Genomic DNA, 17,998 nt, shown 5'->3' with positions numbered 1-17,998 from the left:
GATAAAAGATAGGGAGGAGGGACGTTGGAAATGTGATAGGTGGAAAGAGGTCAAGGTGAGGGTGATACTGGGGTGGGGGCGGAGAGGTCGGGAAGAAGATTGCAGGTTAGGAAGGCGGTGCTGAATTTGATGGATTTGACTGAGACAGGCTGGGGGGAGGGGAAATGAGGAAACTGGTGAAATCCGAGTTCATCCCTTGTGGTTGGAGGGTTCCTAGCCGGAAGATGAGGCGTTCTTCCTCCAACCGTCGTTTCGCTGTGGTCTGACGATGGAGGAGTCCAAAGACCATAATATCCTTGGTGGAGTGGGAGGGGGAATTGAAATGTTGAGCTACAGGGTGGTTGGGTTGGTTGGTCCGGGTGCCCACACCTCCCCCCTCACCTCCCTCCAAGGCCCCAAAGGAAACTTCCATATCCGCCACAGATTCACCTGTACCTCCACACATATCATCTATTGCATCCTTTGCACCCGATGTGGCCTCCTCTATATTGGGGAGACAGGCCGCCTACTTGCGGAGCGTTCCAGAGAACACGTTGGGTGGGGATGAGGCACAAAAAGCTTTATCAAAGAGGGATGTTTTAAGCACCTAAAAAGACGAATGAGAGTTAGAGAATGGAAAACGTGATTGGGGGGAGGGAGATATTCCAGAGTTTTGGACCTAGGATTAACACCAATGTCAGAGTAGTTATAGGAGAAAGTGAGGTCTGCAGATGCTGGAGATCAGAGATGGAAATGTGTTGCTGGAAAAGCGCAGCAGGTCAGGCAACATCTAGGGAACAGGAGAATCGACGTTTCGGGCATTAGGCCTTCAAGAAGGGCTAATGCCCGAAACGTCGATTCTCCTGTTCCCTAGATGTTGCCTGACCTGCTGCGCTTTTCCAGCAACACATTTCCATCTCTGATCTCCAGCATCTGCAGACCTCACTTTCTCCTATAACTACTCTGACATTGGTGTTAATCCTAGGTCCAAAACTCTGGAATATCTCCCTCCCCCCAATCACGTTTTCCATTCTCTAACTCTCATTCGTCTTTTTAGGTGCTTAAAACATCCCTCTTTGATAAAGCTTTTTGTGCCTCATCCCCACCCAACAACCCTTCCCAATAAACTCTGCAACATTTTGTCTCTTCCTGCTTTGAGGTTCCACACAGCTTCCTGAACCCGAACTCTAAGACTTACAAACTGGGGTCTGTTTGTACTTCCAATTCTAGGAGGCCTTGAACTACAGAATATTACCACTGCACCACAAAAACCATACCCTGTAGCTCAGAAACTGAGCCGAATTAGCTCTTTCGTGGTATGCTTAAAAAGCCGTTCATAATTTCCTGTGCGCTGTTGAGCTAATCAAAAAAGGTGATTTTGTTGAATGCACCTGCTACATTTTTCACCAAATATATTAACATGTAGAGTGCACTAAGAGCCTTACAATTTTAGTCCACACATTTGGAATGGCATCAATAAACAAGTTTGAGTTTTGATAGGCTGATGCTATAATTTCTTGAACCCTGACTTTTTTTCCTGCACGCCAAATAAACTGATAACAACTCTTAAATGAGGAAAAATGGAGAACTAGAATAGGAATTACTAATACTATTTAACAGTTCATTTTCACTGTAGTGGTGTCTGGAACCTGTCAACTAACTGGAGCTTCAGTGCCTGGATAAAGTATAAACCCAAACTATTTACAAACAAATTACAAACATTTTTAAAAATTGCTTCTTTTGAGACTTAGCATGACTGTACCCTCGACATGCATCTTAGGCAATTCTCACATTATAGCATGGAGACATGATTTCCCCAAACCAGCAGATATGGCTCATTTTACAGTACACAAATTTCAAATTATTGTGATTGTGGCCCCTAAACATCCCAATATTCTATTTGCCCATTAAAACAAAGTCTGGCAATTATACAATGATCACAGACTACTGCTCAGAATTGCTTAAATGGAAATATGAACAATGTTATCATACTGAGTTCCAAACTAGAGAGAGGAGAAACAGGAAATCCAGACAAAGTAAAACTGACATCAGGTTTGTTGGCAAGATTTCCATCTAAGAAAATATAGTTAGGGTAACAGAGAAGTTAATGTATTCAAAGGGTCTCTGTCACCTTTTTAGACTTGATTATACTCTCCAGGCAAATTATTAAAATTTGAACACAAACTTAAAATTTGATGCACCTTACACTATAGACCAGTATTTATTCACAAAACGCAAGTATTGACATTCGTTAATGAATTATTCTTTTACTTAAAAGGTAATCATTTGTATAGTCTTGAACAGGAAGGGTTTGGAATAGGAGAAGGTTAATTTACGATATCTGGTTGGCATGGATGGATTGGACCAAAGGATCTGTTTCCATGCTGTACACCTCGAATATTCTAATAATGTACTAGGGAACCTGTTGCTACAACTCTTGTTGGCCAGACTGGGCCAGAAACTGCTTTAAATTTTTACATAAAATGCGGCATTATATGTAAAATTTTGACATTTAGGAAGTCATCCCGATGTGGAATAGTTCAGACAATCTAATCAAATCTGTAAGAGACAAGTTTTAAAAAATGCCAGTTGACATTGTAAAATTACGAATAGATTCCTTCATGACATCGTCAAAGCATCCACATAGTCAGAATGTATTATGTATTCTCATGTGTTTGCCAATGGCAAGGATGGAAAATATCTTTAAAAAGTACTAGAATGTCATGTGCATCGAGATAGAAAAATTCAAGTAACCTTACATTAAAAAAGGTTAATTTCCATTATCCTAAATTATTCAAAAAATGAATAATGCTTTAATTGAAGATTGTTAATTTAAATTCATAGTTTGTAAGCTAGATTAAAATCAAGCCATAAACTTATTTCATCTATGCTAATGTTAGATCAATTACACTTGACAAATCATAAATTTTGATAGTTTAATATAATATGGAATGGGACAAGCCTACTGAGCCACAAACTAATTTTGCATTGTACTATTTTTCTAAAAAAAATGAAAACTGTAAACAAGGTAAACAATGTGACACTTCAAATAAGAATGTATGGGTGGTATTTAATGGGGTCTGTAAGAGCAGGAAAGATGTTAAGTGTTGGGACTTAATTAGGTGGGAGCTGAAAACTCAAATTTCGAAGGTAACAACAATGACTGCAGGAATGATGAAGGGCTTTTGCCCGAAACGTCGACTTTACTGTTCCTCGGATGCTGCCTGAACTACTGTGCTCTTCCAGTACCACTAATCCAGAACTCAATTTTGAAGTTGAGCTGAGTTTGAAAGATAAAATGGGAGTCAAGTCAGTCCAGTGGCTGATACTTGGAAGGGCGGCAGTGACCTGTTTACCATGCATTCGCGTACCACGAATACCCAATAATTCAGACACACAACAAATTCAGTGTCACCTTCAAGATTAAGTCAGTGATGCACAGGAAACTCATGCTTCCTGTTTTCCCCGATAACTTAAAATTGGCACAAACCAGGCAAGGTTGTTCAATTTCAAATATTGCATCAATTGGACTGGGAGACGATGGGGTTTATACTAGGATCCTAAAGGAAGGGGGGATGGGTAGGTGGGCAGAGACAAGGCGGCGTCTGAAAATTGTTCTCTTGACAGGTCCCTGGCAATATTCTTATCCTCTGTCTAAGGAAGGTAGTTGCACCTCACGTGACAGTTCAACAGTCAAGGAAAGGACCTTGACTTTGATGTAGAACAGGTCAAGCTACAGGGCAGTGTTCATATCCATTGACATGGTTACTAAAATAAATGCTATCTTGCTGAAGAAGGGGTTCAAACATTTTTAAAAATTGCTTCTTTTGAGACTTAGCATGACTGTACCCTCGACATGCATCTTAGGCAATTCTCACATTATAGCATGGAGACATGATTTCCCCAAACCAGCAGATATGGCTCATTTTACAGTACACAAATTTCAAATTATTGTGATTGTGGCCCCTAAACATCCCAATATTCACCTCGCAGGAAGTCAACTTGTTTTGGGATGAGGCCACTCAGAAATAAGAGAAGGCCTGGTTGAGAGGGCTATGCCTTCTGATTGAACAGTGACAGATCCTCTCAGAATGAAGGGCACTTAAATAGAAATGCTGCTTTCATTGCTTGCCTTCTTCACACAGTTCACTTTATGGATCTACAATGGGTGTAACAAATAGTTTTGCAACCTTCAGAACTTGAGGAGGATCTTGGTCACAAAACGACATGGACCTCCGAATCATTAGCTGGCACCAGATAAGGACAAGGGAAAACAGGAGGAAACAAACCTGGTTTTCATTGTTAAAGAGCATAAGAGATTAGATTCCCTACAGTGTGGAAACAGGCCCTTCGGCCCAACAAGTCGACACCGACCCTCTGAAAAGAAACCCACCCAGACCCATCCCCCTACATTCACCCGATGAATGCAAAACATTGTCCTGCATCAGTGTGTGCTCAAAATGTGAACTAACTACGGACAAAATTCTGACAGGCACTGTTAGAAATGGCTGAAGTTTTCTCAACAGATAGTTACTGACCTGTGTGTGCTTCACAGTAGGACCCTAGTACCTAAAATTCTACATCAATTGCTCATTTCACAAGCTGCACAACGATTTGTGGCATTTCACAAGCTGCAACACATGGGTGCAAATGGGACATAAATTCATTGGCCCTTCTGAACAGGGCATTTATTATCAGGTTTTCAATTGATGCTGCTAGCCAGGCCAGAAGAATGTTTGGCTTTAGTGCTAGCACCATCCCATCAAGTAAATTGATCACATTGTCATGTGTCCATAGATTGGCTAATTGCATTTGTAAGTCAGAAGCAGTTTCACTTCCTTGAACATTCAAAATTGTAAGGCTGATCAAATTAGTAAGCAGCTGTGTTCTCATTTCACAGGAGCCATCATGAAGCACACATTAGGGAATTCCCAGCTGCCCAGAAATTGAGGCCTGCCTCACAATGAGTGAGAAAGGCTATGCCCTCAGAATGTGGGGGTAGCACCATTCTCTTCCCAAGCCCTTCAGAGAAGCATTGAAATATTGCATTCTGCTCAACAAATACAAACATTGAGCACACAATCAAATTGCTCAAAATATGCTTCAATTTCTCAACTGGCCTGGCAGAACTGACATGTGCCACAGAGTGTCAAGGATTGTTGTTGTTTGTTATGTCTCTCAAATAGGGTACTGCAAAGGAAAAAATTGACAATCAAGGACACAGAGTCACTGAGAACCACCTCAAATGAGGATGACCAGGAGAAATATGAAGTAGTCACATAACTTGCTGCAGCTCTACTAGATGCCAGAGCTCGGAGAAAGCGAAGACTGCAGATGCTGGAGATCAGAGTCGAGAGTGTGGTGCTGGAAAAGCACAGCCAGTCAGGCAGCATCCAAGGAGCAGGAGAATAGACATTTTGGGTATAAGCCCTTCATCAGGAAGCCATTCCTGATGAAGGGCTTATGCCCGAAACTTCAATTCTCCTGCTCCTCAGATGCTCCAGGGCTGTCAGGAACTATTTTGTGTTCAATCATTTTGATAAGTCATGAAAATCGAATGCACTGCACTGATCCCTGCCCAAGGATATCAGCTTTGCTCTGATACTCAAATCAAATGAGGCATCATGAGTACTCTGTCTGCTCCTTATCACATTATCAAGGCCATACTCGAACAAGCAGCACATCAATTTTGCAATTGGCAGAGACCCCAGCTAATCTGCTTGACAAGGTCTTTTAAGGAGAGGCCAACAGATGGTGCATGTGTTGTCTTTTCATATTTCCTGCTATAGGCTCTGATTTATATTCTCATTACCATCAAATAAAGACTGACGTTTAATTCACTGGCACATTGTTGTCCACACAGGTGAAATGCCATTCAGTTCCTTTTGAGCAGCAAGGAATGCCAAACATGAAGTGTGACAGCACAATCCCAACAAGTGCATAATGCATACAGTAGCAATGATGTCAACGGCATTCACTGTAATATCTACACATGTATCCCATAACAATGTCTTAGCACCCATGTCACCATTGTGCCTTCAGTGGCTGATTTTTCTTTAATGACTATTATGGCATTTTGTGACCTCAATATAAGGTTTCAACTTTGTTACAGTTCAGCCCAACCTGTTTTTTCAAGAGTTAACTGCAATATGAACAAATAATTGATTTAAATAACCTCTTCTCATATCCCTATACTACACTTCCTCCATATTGATCTATTCAATCAAACTGTTACTGTTAATAATTTCCACTTCAACAAATATGAGTATAGAATACAGCAGGTAGAATATAGCAACTGCAGTTCCTTATCGGTCACATTGATTACATTCTCAAGACAAGTCCAGCTTGGAAGCGCCTTTTGAAATCCATGCTGGCTACTTCATTACGGCTTCACCCAGATACGCATTTTCATTGTCAAAACTGCTTTTTGAAAAATCTACAATTTATGGTATTGCCCTTTATTGCTCCATTGCGGTTTCAGTAACTTCTGTGGCTTCAGTAACGTATCACCTTTCAGAATGTGTAAACTGTTTTAATTAATATTTCACAAAGTACACAGGTACTTTCCATTTCAAAGACCAGTTTATGACCGTGAATGCAAGCATTTTAAAAATGCTATTACTGGGAGCTCATTATTATGTAATTAATTAGAAGGGAGCAAAAAAAGTGCAGGCCCAATTGCAAGCAGGATAATACTCTTGAACCCAAAATGAAACTTTCACAAATAGAAATTTTGTACATGAGAAAAAACAGTAATGCTTTTATAGCCCGCAGTACATCCCATTAATCGAATAGTCTTGCAGTTATTAAACCCAAAACTTGTTCTTTTAATTTCTCCAATAAAGGACTACTTTTCATGGCATAATCTCCAGAATTTATTAACATCTTCGAAGGAGTGATTGCAGATCTTTCTTCCCATCACAGCAAACATTTGCATGAAGCAATACCCATTGTAACTAAAATAATGCTTGTTGTGGTTGGGATGAACATTTCAGGGGAAGAATAAGCACAGGACAAATGCAATGATTAAAATGTTTGAGAGATAAATTTCAAGAAACAGGAGTAAAACTTGATATGGCTGCTGATGAAATACGGGCTCACAAGTTATTAAACAAAATAATCGGAAGTACTACAGTAATTGGCCTAACCAATGCTGACATTCCACTTGAAAACAAATTAAGAACAAAGTAACTAAATTAGAGATGCCATGCCAGGCATAATGGGGATGCTTGTGGACCCACTGTAATTCATAGTGACTACATCTGTAGCTGGTGTTGGTTGCTTGAGGAAGTGTGTATGGTGGGGGTGGGATTAGTTTCCTAGACACTGTTCCAGGAGGCACCCCTAACATTAACTAAGATTCACAAATTTGGGAGTGCCCAAGGACAGGAAGGTGTGACTATGAAGAAGGTAGGTAGAAGGATAGTGTCAAAGAAGCCTCAGCCCTTGAGCTTGGTCTAACAGGTTTGAGATTCTTGCTCCCTGTGTGGGTGAATGAAGGCTGTAGGGAGGATGAGCAAACTGACCATAGCACTGTGACACAGGGAGCCATTCAAAGGGGACAGCTATGTAAAGGGGACAGTTATGAGAAGAGAAGAGGGGCAGTCAACACAAGACTGAGAGTGTTGTACTTAAATGCATGCAGTATGGGAAACAAGGTAAATGAGCTTGTAGCACAGATTGAAATTGACAGGTACAATGATGTGAGCATCACAGAGATGTGGCTTTAATCTAAACTGGGCACTGAATATCCAAGGATACACATTCCATTGAAAGAACATGCAGATGGGAAAGGGGGTGGGATTGTCTTGTTAGTAAGAAATGAAATTAAAATTATAGGCAGAAGTAATATAGAGTAGGAAGAAATAGAATCTGTGGGGACAGAATGGGGGACCACAAAGGAAAAAAGACTCTGATGGGAGTTGTGTACAGGTCTCCCAACAGTGGTCAGGATGTGGGGAAGAAAATAAATCAGGATTTTAAGAAAGACATTATTACAATAAGCAATCATTGGGTCTTCAATACACAGGTGGACTAAGAAAATCAGCTTGGGAGCAGATCTTAAGAAATTTGTGGATTGTCTACAGGACGAATTTTTTTGGAGCAGCTTGTGGTACTTGGAAACAGGCAATGCTGGATTTGGTGATGTGTGATGAGGCAGACTTGATTAGCAAGCTTAATGTGAAGGAGAAAGTTCTGAAGGTGGATAAATCACACAGACCAGATGGACTGGTCATATATGGTTATATATGATTATAACCAGTAGTTCTACAGCAGATAACAGAAGCATTGGTTGTGATCTTCGAAAGAATCACTGAAGTCAGAGAGGGTCCCAGAAGACTGGAAAATGGCTAAAGTAACATCCCTGGTTTAGGTAGGGAGGGAGGCAGAAGACAGGAAACTATAGGTCAGTTAGCCTGGCCTTGGTCATTGGTAAGATTTTAAAGTCCATTACTAATGATGAGAATACATGGAACTTGGAAGTGCATCGTAAAATAGGTCTGAGTCAGCATGGTTTCAAAAGTAGGTCATGCTTGACAAATCGGTTAGAATTCCTTGGAGCAGAGGCTGAGGAGTGATCCTATAGAGGTCTATAAGATCATGAGGGGCATAGAGAGAGTGAATAGCTGAAGTTGTTTTCCCAGGGGAGGGCAGCCCAAACTAGAGGGCATAGGTTTAAGGCGAGAGGGGAAAGATTTAAAAGGAACCTGAAGGCAACCTTTTACGCAGAGGGTGGGTGGCGTGTGTATGGGACAAGCTGTTAGAGGTGATGGTGGAGGCTGGTACAATTTCAACACTTAAAATGTATCTGGATGGGTACATGAATAGATATAGGTTTAGACAAATATTTGCCAAACGCTGGCAGATGGAAGTGGATCAGTTTAGGATATCTGTTCGGCGTGGATGAGTTGGATCAAAGGGTCTGTTTCTATGCTGTGTAACTGATTCTGAGGTAATGAGCAAGTTAGATAAAAGGTAGCCATGTATTTGGATTTCCAGAAGGCCTTTGACAAGGTGCCATCTAGGAAGCTGCTGAATAAGCCCATATTGGGGTAACATATTGACAGGATCAAGGATTGACTGATTGGCAGAAGGCAGACAGAAGGGATCAATGGGATTTTTCTCAGGATGGAAGTCAGAGACTAGTGAGATTCCACAGTTGGGAACACAACTATTCATGTTATGCATTAATGATCTGGATGAAGGAACTGGGGGCGTTATTGCTAGGTTTGCTGATGACACAAAGCTAGGTAGAGGAACAGGCGGTGTTGAGGAAGTAATGAGGCTGCAGGACTTGGTCAGGCTAGGAGAGTGGGCAAAGAAGTGGCAGACGGAGTACAACGTGGGAAGGTGTCAGTTTATGAGCTTTGGTAGGAATAGCGGCCGGACTATTTTCTAAATAGGAAAGGCTTTCGAAATCTGAAACACAAAGGGACTTGAGAATTTTATTCGGTATCCTCTTAAAGTAAACATGCAGGTAGTTAGAAGACAAATGATATGTTGGTATTCACTTCAAAAGGGCTAGAATACAACAACAGAAATGTACTGCTGAGACTGTTTCAGAATATTTAGCAGATTGGGCCCCATATCTAAGGGGAGGATGTGCTGACATTAGAGCGGGTCCAGAGATGCTAGAGACAATTGAAAAGGCTTATCATATGAGGAGTGGTTGAAGACTCTGGGTCTGCACTCGATGGAGTTTAGAAGGATGGGAAGGATCTGACTGAAACTTGCAGAATAATGAGGGGCCTGGATAGGGTGGATGTGGAGAAGATGTTTTTATTACTAAGAGAGACTAGGACCCAAAGGGATAGCCTCAGAACGAAGGGACTAAGATGAAGAGGAATTTCTTTACCCGGAAGAAATATGAAACTCATTGCCAGAGAGGGCTGTGGAGACCAAGTCATTGGGTGTCTTTGAGACAAAGATAGATAGGTTCTTGATTAGTAAGAGCATAACAGGGTTAAGGGAAGAAGGTAAGAGAATGGTTGAGAAACATATCAGCCACAATGGAATGTTGGAACAGACACAATGGCTAATTCTGCTCTTGTGTCCTATTGGTCTTGAAGAGGCATAGAAAACCAATGCAGATAAGATTTATAAAAATTGCAGATTTGCAAAGATTTATATTGGAAAATAAGGTTTGAGGCAATCAGATTGAGGCAAGACAGATTTTGATCAGGCAGATCCAATTTAATTGGTTGACAAGTTAAAAATAAACACACAAATATTCAAGAACATCAAAACAACAAACTGGGTGTGGCAATAGTTTTTCTTTCAAAAAATACCAAGCAAATGCAGGTGGATATTTGGCTCCAGAATGTTCTTTCATAAAGGATCCTGGAAGCAGAACCTACAAGTACTGTTTAGGTCACATTTCAGATGAAAATGAGAATAAGCTTGGCTCTCCAGGTGGAGCTTGTCCTGCATTTGAGCAAAAAACAATGTGTGCCCTTGGCACACAATGGTAAGTTCACTTGTTATTCAACTGTTCTAATTTTGAAGCTGCACACATAACTTGGAACAAAGTAATTTTTATTTGCTTTCTGGCAACAGAAATTGGAAACAAACTACTGTGCAGCATTAACTGCAGATTTTTCAAAAATTCTCAAATGCCCCTCACATTCCAGAATTTAAGGAATTATTTCACTCATGTAACATCTATCTCTCCACTTGTTTCCTCCACATCTCTAAGTTAATGCTCTGATCGTATGAAATGTAGTGCATATTACTACAATGATGTATTAATTCATTTATTTATTTTAACTGTAGTGAGTCTTTCGGTATCACAATGATTATTTTTTAAAATGGACCTGGTATTATCTTTACTTAAAGAATTGGACATATCTTGTGCCAGAGATCGACAAACCAAGATGAACAAAAGTTTAAATATTAACTAAGATATATATTCAGCATACTTTTCTCTGTGAGAGTTGATAATTCTACAGAAAGTGCCCATCACATTTTCTGATCTGTTCAAGTAATAGATTCAAAATATATGTAGATAGGAAGAAGAGTCATATTGGACCAAAACGTTAACAGTTTTTCTCTCCACACATGCTCCCAGACTTGCTGAGTTCCTTCAACACTTTTTTAAAAATTTCAAAGTTTCCAGCATCCGCAGTATTTTGATTTTATTTGAGAACTAAACAACTTGTGGTTTCAGAGTCAGCAATCAGGATACTAGCACCTGAAAATCGAATCACTTAATATTTGACTGATTTTTTGCATCAGTCATGGATCCCCAAGTTTCCCTACAGTATCACATTTCAAACATTTGACATTGAATTCACAAAATGCACTTTAGAAAGGACACTTAAATATTTAAAAGCTTTTGCAACAAACAGAAACATGCTTAGCAACAGAAATAAAAGGAATCAAGGGAAGTCATTCAGAAAATCCTAGGTAGCTGATCCCAGACAACTGAAAGTTCAAAGACTAAAAGATAGAATGAAGGGAAGGAGGATGTCAATAAAGCATTCATTTTGGCATGCACATACAGCTATTCTTGAGGTCAGAATAAGTCAAGGATAAAGATTTGTAAACGTTGACAAGGGCTTTCAATTCAAAATTTGGGGGCGAAGTGGCCAATTGCATGCAGTAAGGATGATATTTGTGATTGAGAATGAGGATTCGACTTTGAAAAGAAAGGTCCAGAGTAGCTTGCAAATAGAGGATTCAGCCTGGAAATAGTGAACTCACGAGAGCGAAGTAGGTTAGGAGTGGAGCAAAACAAGGCAGAGCAAGCCATACCAGAGATGCTAACAGTCTCGATAGTAAACTGTGAAAATGAAATGCTGTGCTCAGGATCAAACAAGACATCAACCCAATTCAATAAACACACGTGTACAAGAAACAAACGCAATGTCAGAGAAAATTCTGATTTATCCTGCAATATCATCAGGGTGTTCGCATCTCCGATTACGTTCTGCCTCCAGTTGTCCTCAACTTTACACATCATTTACGTCTGCTAAGTTTTACCCACAAGAAAATATAAAGTTCGGTTTGGTACTAGAAACCAGAATTTACCTAAATCGAGCAGGCGACAGGGGCGTCGGTGGAAACATTCCGGGTTCAAATGAATCAAAATACGTCAATGTCCACGAGAAACTACAACACGACAAACCAGCCATCAAAGCCAAAACCAACGAACTCCAAAGGCCTGAAAAAAAAAGCTCAGTTATAGAAAGTAACATAAACACGGGCGGCATATTTAAAACGAACGGCAACTTCAGAAGATACATTACCTAAAATGCCAGTCTTAACGCCATCCTCACTGTTTTCTCTGTCCCAGCGCAAATCTGCAACCACAATTCAGGTCATTTTAAATGAAAGTTGAACAGTTAGCAAAGTTGCAAAAGTTTCCCCAAGAGCCAGCTGAAGAGCCACCAAGTACCTTTGAAGATTAAATACATGACCGCGAGAAGAAAGGCAATGAACGATATCACAACGATACAACACAGCATTGAGCAGAGTCGGGCCGGCCACTTCTTACTCCGGGGGTTGCTGTAGACGGTGGGAGACAGTAACCGGCTTGGCCTCGTGCCGTGACTCTGCAGGGCCACGGCCTCCTTCGCGGAGTCTGTCTGTGAACGAACGCCAGGCGTCTCGACGCCTCCCGGCTCACACACCATCAGCTCCCCTCCATCTGACCAGAGGCCGGCGGGCGTCGAGAACATCCCGTCCCGCTTCAAGAACCGCGGCATCTATTATCGCCCGAACTACCAGCAAGGAGCAGCGGATCCCTCTCGCACATAAACGGGACAAATACTCCCGCCGACAACCGGAATCGCTTTCCCGCCTCCCCCTCTCTCTCCAACTCTCTGTCCAACCAACCGAAAGGTGAAAAAGTCCCACCGCCATCCTTTTGCTTTGATCCAATCAAGATACGATCTCCGGGAGGGCGGGGAGAGGTGTGTCCAGTTTACGGCATATGGTTGGTGAGGCGTATTGTCACTCTGTGAAAAGGGTGGGAATGAATGGCAGGTCTCGTGCCTGATAGGTTTATATTGCTGTCACTCAGGGTGATGGGCGGAGAAATCACTCTATAGTATCTGATTGGCTAATTGTCTGTCACTCTGCGTGAAGAGGTTCTATTGTCTGGTGAATGGCGCTATCATCCAGTACGAAGGAGTGGGGATGAATTATATCCATCATTTTATTAGTTAACGGCGTGGTCACCAAGTGCGAGGGCGGGGTTAAACAATTCTCTGCGTCCGATAGGTGAAGAGGGCTATCACTCAGTGCGTGCGGTCGACGAGCCTATCACCTTTGACCCTTGCCCCTTTGCTGGGCTGAGCCAGTCGAATCGCGTGCCGCTGTTACTGCGGGTCGTGTGGGCCGCGCCGGAGCGGATCGGAGACGAGAAACATGGTGAGTGCGGGAACAGCAGCGAACTGAGACGCCCTTTTATTGCTGTCGAGTCCGTGGTGAGAGAGGTTCGCCTTTCCCGAGCCCTGCCTCCATGACTGGGCGGGGATGGCTGCCGCCACCGGCGACCGGGCTTCCTCTCTGTGACTGGGCCGCACAGCGACCTCTGCAAGATGGGCGCGTGTTATGAGAGGCGGCTGGATGATGGCCTGATGGATGGATGGATGGTTGGTTGGCTGGTTGGATGGATGGATGGAGGGCGGGCGGGCGTTTGGAAACCGCGGAGGAACTTCACCGATCACACGGTGCGTCCATTCTTCTTGGCGGAACCGGTGGTGGCGCGGTGCTTCCGAGTTTAAAAAGCGTCAAAGTGTTTCCGTGCAATTATGAATGAATGGACGAATCGGCTGGGAGGATGAAAGTCGCAATTGGTTTACATCGATCAGGATTACACTGTTGTACAGAAATCTAGAATGTGTTCTCAGCCGTCTGTCGTGCATTAAATGAAAATACACACGTTAACAACATGGCGTGCCCCATCATTCCCTCAAAGTGACTAAAAGAAGCCAGGTGATATTAGATTCGTGCAAAAGGAAAATGTGTTGATCGTACTATCCTGATTGCTCAGTGGTAAATTCTGATTAAACATATTTAAAATTAATTTTTGAAAATGCAGTAATGAATCTACTGGCAACAAGAAATGTATGGGAACTTCCGATATGGTTTTATTGAGTTTACTGTTGCAAAATAATTTTCATGCATACTCCAACTTATTGTATTGCACTGAACAAACATATAATTAGGACGTACATTTGCGTGAATCATACTATTGGAGATAAATGTGCAGCTAGATATATTGCATACACATGAATGAATGTTTATAATATATATTGCCAACCCACTTATTTTGCCCAGTCATTGGCATCTGCTTTCTCAACTGCCTGGGCTCAGTGCTTTGGAATTTCTTCTGTTTGCTTTTTCACCTCTCACTGCCTTAGATCGTAGAATCATAGCACTTCATAGAATTCCTACAATGTGGAAGCAGGTCATTTGGCCCACTGAGTCAACACTGATCCTTTGAAGAACATCCTATCCAGACCCATCCCCCTACCCTGTAACTCCGCATTCACCATGGCTAATCCACATAGCCCACATATTCTTGGATAGTATAGGCAATTTAGCATTGCCAATCCACCTGCACGTTTTAGGATTGTGGAAGAAAATTGGACCATCTGGGGAAACCCATGTATTCACTGGGGAGAATATGTAAATTACACACTTGCCTGAGGGTGGAATTGAACCCTGGTCTCTGGCACTGTGAGGCAACAATGCTAATCACTGAGCCACTTTGCCACCCTTGTTTTCAAAACCGAACTGTTTGATCTCTGGTCCTAACGTCTACCTTTAACTTGATGTTCATTTTTGTCTGATAAGCTTGCACTTGTGGCTTTAGGGTTGCTTGCTATATTACATGTACTACATAAAATCAGGGTGCTGTAATATTGCTACTTTAGCATTTAGATGTTTATATTAATCAGTCCAATGAAACAACCAGATCTGTTAAGATATTGCCCAATATTTTTCCATGCAGAGCACTGTCATTTTTTAAAAAAGTATAAATGCAAGACAAGTTGTGTTACTATGTGCATTTATGCTGTATCTCTCTTAAAGTGATACAGAACAGGAAGGTTATTTAACTGAACATCCATCCAAGATAGATCTAAAATTTCCTCATTGCAACATGCAATTCATTCTTAAATAGTATTATGGTTTTGATATCTTGACAAAGTGGTTGGAGGTAGTTCAATGTTTTATAAAAAGAAGTCATCCACATAATAAATGACCTAAATTGGTGCTTTGCTAATTTCCACCCATCACACTTATAGTCTTGTGACAACAAGAGGCTCTTTGCTCCAAGTTGTAAATGAGTGATTTAATTTAGTGTAATAGAGAACAATCCCAGCTTCTCCAACCTATCACTACACATAAGATCTCTCATCCCTTGAACCATTGTGCATTCTCTCAACTTGCATCCTGCCTAAAGTTTGGTGACCAGAACTGGATGCAATCTGATACGTGTGACTGAACTGGAGGTGGGGCAGCATGGTGGCACAGAGGTTAGCACTGTTGCCTCACAGTGCCCGGAACCCAGGTTACATTCCAGCCTTGCGTGAATGTGTGGAGTTTACACATCCTCCCAATGTCTGTGTGGGTTTCCTCTAGGTGCTCCAGTTTCACCCCCATAGTCCAAAGATGTGCTGGTTTAGATGAATCAGCCATACTGAATTACCCATAGTGCCCAGGGATATGCAGGTTAGTTGGATTAGCTGCGGTAAATGCAGGGTTGCATGGGTAGGGTGGCTCTGGGTGGGTGCTCTTCAGAGAGCCGATGTGGATCAATGGTCCAAATGGTCTGCTTCCACACTAGGGATTCCATGATTTATAAAGGTCCACGATTATGTGCCTGTTTCTCTATTTATTTATTCCAGTTGTTGAGGAAAAACATTGCATTTGTAACTCTGAAAGCCATTCTCTCACTTAGGCTAATGTAGTTGGTGTAAACTACATTAGCTGTCTTTAGTTGTCATGATTGAGTATGGAGAACACAACTAGTTTGTAATCCCTCTATGGTTTCTTCATAATAAAATTGAAAGCTTCAAAAATTTTCTGATTCTTCATCATTCATCATTCATCATTTGACATCTCTGATTAATGTAAAGATTTCAGTGGAAATGTTTGAAGAATAACAGTGTCCTTGCCAGTATTCATTTCTTAAGCAACCACACGACAAATCTGATCATTCAAATTTGGCTATTAATTTGACCTTGCTGTGGGCAAAATGGCTGCCATATTTTTCTACATTTAAACAGTAATTATGTTTCTCAAGATATCAATTGACTACAAAGCACTTCGGAGTGTCTTGAAGAGCAGATAGTAGCACATTTAGTCCCTCAGATTTGTTCCAGTATTTCATTGAATCTGCATTTCAGCTCATTTTCCTACCTTTGCTGCATATCTAGTTATAGCCTTATTTCATAGAAATCTATATCCAGTGCTCTAATTGTTATAGCATCCAAACTCTGAGGAGACTTTCAATTTTTATTGTATTCATGTGAAACCCTGGCTAACTCAGCCCAAAATAGCCAAATGCCTCTGTTGTTTGGGATGGAGAATTCCAAGGATTCATAACCATTTGATATAGGAAAAAAAATGCTTCATCTCTGTCTTAAATCGGAATGCACTGATTTAGAAATGTTGACCCACCCCCACAGTTATAGATTGCCCAAGATGGGAAAGCACCCCTTTCAAAATCTATCCTTCAGTATAGTCTTTTTAGAACCTTAAATGTTTTAACACCATCATTATGACTTCTGATCTCCAGCAGTTATATGTACAGCTTTAGAACATGGGTCTTCTTGTCCATTAATCACAAAATGTTAGGCTGGTCCTATGATTAATTAAAAAGGCAAATGGAATGTTAGTGTTTTTTGCAAGGGGGTTACGTGTGAAAGCAGAGAAGACTTAATATGACTAGGATGAGTCCATACTTGGAGAGCAGCAACAGTTTTGATTCCTTACTTGAGGCTAGATATTTTTTAAACCACCTGTTTGGGATTGTTGTTACACACTTGGGGAGCAGTTGCAACTTGAACATGAGCCTCCTGACTTAGAGGTAGCAACTCTAAATCTCTACCACAAGATCCCTCTTGAGGGGTATACTTCGTGGAGACAGTTAGTGGAGATTCACTAAGTCGATTCCTGATACTAGGGCTTCCTGATAATGATAGATTGACTGATAATGTATTTTCTTAGCATTCAAGCCTCCTTACAAAGGTCCATTCTCTATTAGCCCTTTTAATTATTTGGGCTCTTAAATTGCTGCTGCACCAGGTTTATCAAAATTCAGATAATATTGTGAGTTATGTTTTTTTTGGATCCACAGTTACTTTGCAATAGGTAACAACACATTTTCATAGTTTTACCTGTTGTTTGACCAGTGACCTGGCTTGGTTCTTCCATAGTTAGCTTCACCTGGCAGGCTTTTTACTGTCTCAGCCAACTTGATGTGGTTTGGAAAAGTTTTGATAAGTGTAAATGATTTTATAACATTTTGCCAATTCATTGTTACTTTTTGAGTTTTAGCCTGTCCAGAGTTGAATTTCAAATATGGGAGGTGATGGCCTAATGGTATTATCGCTAGGCTGTTAATCCAGAGACCCAGATAATGTCCTGGGGACCCAGGTTCGAATCACGGCATGGCAGATGGTAAATTTTGAACTCAGTAAAATCTGGAAGTAAACATCTAACGATGACCATGATTCCACTGTCGATTGTTGGGAAAACCTGTCTGGCTCACTCATGTCCTTTATGGAAGGAAACTGCCATCCTTACCTGGTCTGACCTAAATGTGACTCCAGACCCATAGCAATTTCGTTGACTCTTAACAATTAGGGATGGGATAGGCAATAAATGCCCTCATCCTGTGAATGAATTTAAAAATATAATATTTTATAACTTCTCCCAACTTACTTCTTTGAAGACATGTTGCCAATGTCTTCTCCTGAACATTTGGAGTTTGTAGTCCTTATCATTTTGATAATCACTGCAATGCTTTTTAACTTTTATTATCTTCAGCTGATCTATTTTT

At 41.2% G+C, this 17,998-nt stretch overlaps 2 protein-coding genes across 14 annotated transcripts in view; one reads left to right on the top strand and one right to left on the bottom strand.

Moving 5' to 3' along the window:
- The window catches only part of arl6ip6 (ADP-ribosylation factor-like 6 interacting protein 6), a 139,754-nt gene extending 126,823 nt beyond the window's left edge, over positions 1-12,931 (bottom strand). Inside the window, exons 1-4 of one of the 7 annotated variants that reach the window (XM_043693769.1) lie at positions 12,377-12,924; positions 12,228-12,281; positions 12,010-12,142; positions 10,173-10,433 (exon numbers count right to left, since the gene is read on the bottom strand). In XM_043693769.1, coding sequence (XP_043549704.1) covers positions 10,352-10,433; positions 12,010-12,142; positions 12,228-12,281; positions 12,377-12,686 — 579 coding nt within the window. In that variant the 5' untranslated portion in view covers positions 12,687-12,924 and the 3' untranslated portion in view covers positions 10,173-10,351. Of the gene's footprint in view, positions 1-10,172; positions 10,434-12,009; positions 12,143-12,227; positions 12,282-12,376 lie in introns of those variants that run through there. The other 6 variants (XM_043693768.1, XM_043693770.1, XM_043693771.1 and 3 more) reach the window with 6 other exon arrangements.
- A 187-nt stretch (positions 12,932-13,118) lies between these two features.
- Positions 13,119-17,998, top strand: part of prpf40a (PRP40 pre-mRNA processing factor 40 homolog A) — a 69,938-nt gene continuing 65,058 nt past the window's right edge. For 2 of the 7 annotated variants that reach the window (XM_043693759.1, XM_043693760.1), the window contains exon 1: positions 13,140-13,353. In XM_043693759.1, the coding sequence (XP_043549694.1) occupies positions 13,351-13,353 (3 nt within the window). In that variant the 5' untranslated portion in view covers positions 13,140-13,350. Of the gene's footprint in view, positions 13,354-17,998 lie in introns of all 7 variants that reach the window. The other 5 variants (XM_043693763.1, XM_043693761.1, XM_043693765.1 and 2 more) reach the window with 4 other exon arrangements.

Source organism: Chiloscyllium plagiosum, chromosome 7, assembly GCF_004010195.1.
Source record: "Chiloscyllium plagiosum isolate BGI_BamShark_2017 chromosome 7, ASM401019v2, whole genome shotgun sequence".
Classification (NCBI taxonomy): domain Eukaryota; kingdom Metazoa; phylum Chordata; class Chondrichthyes; order Orectolobiformes; family Hemiscylliidae; genus Chiloscyllium; species Chiloscyllium plagiosum.
This window is presented reverse-complemented; position numbering and strand designations above follow the sequence as displayed.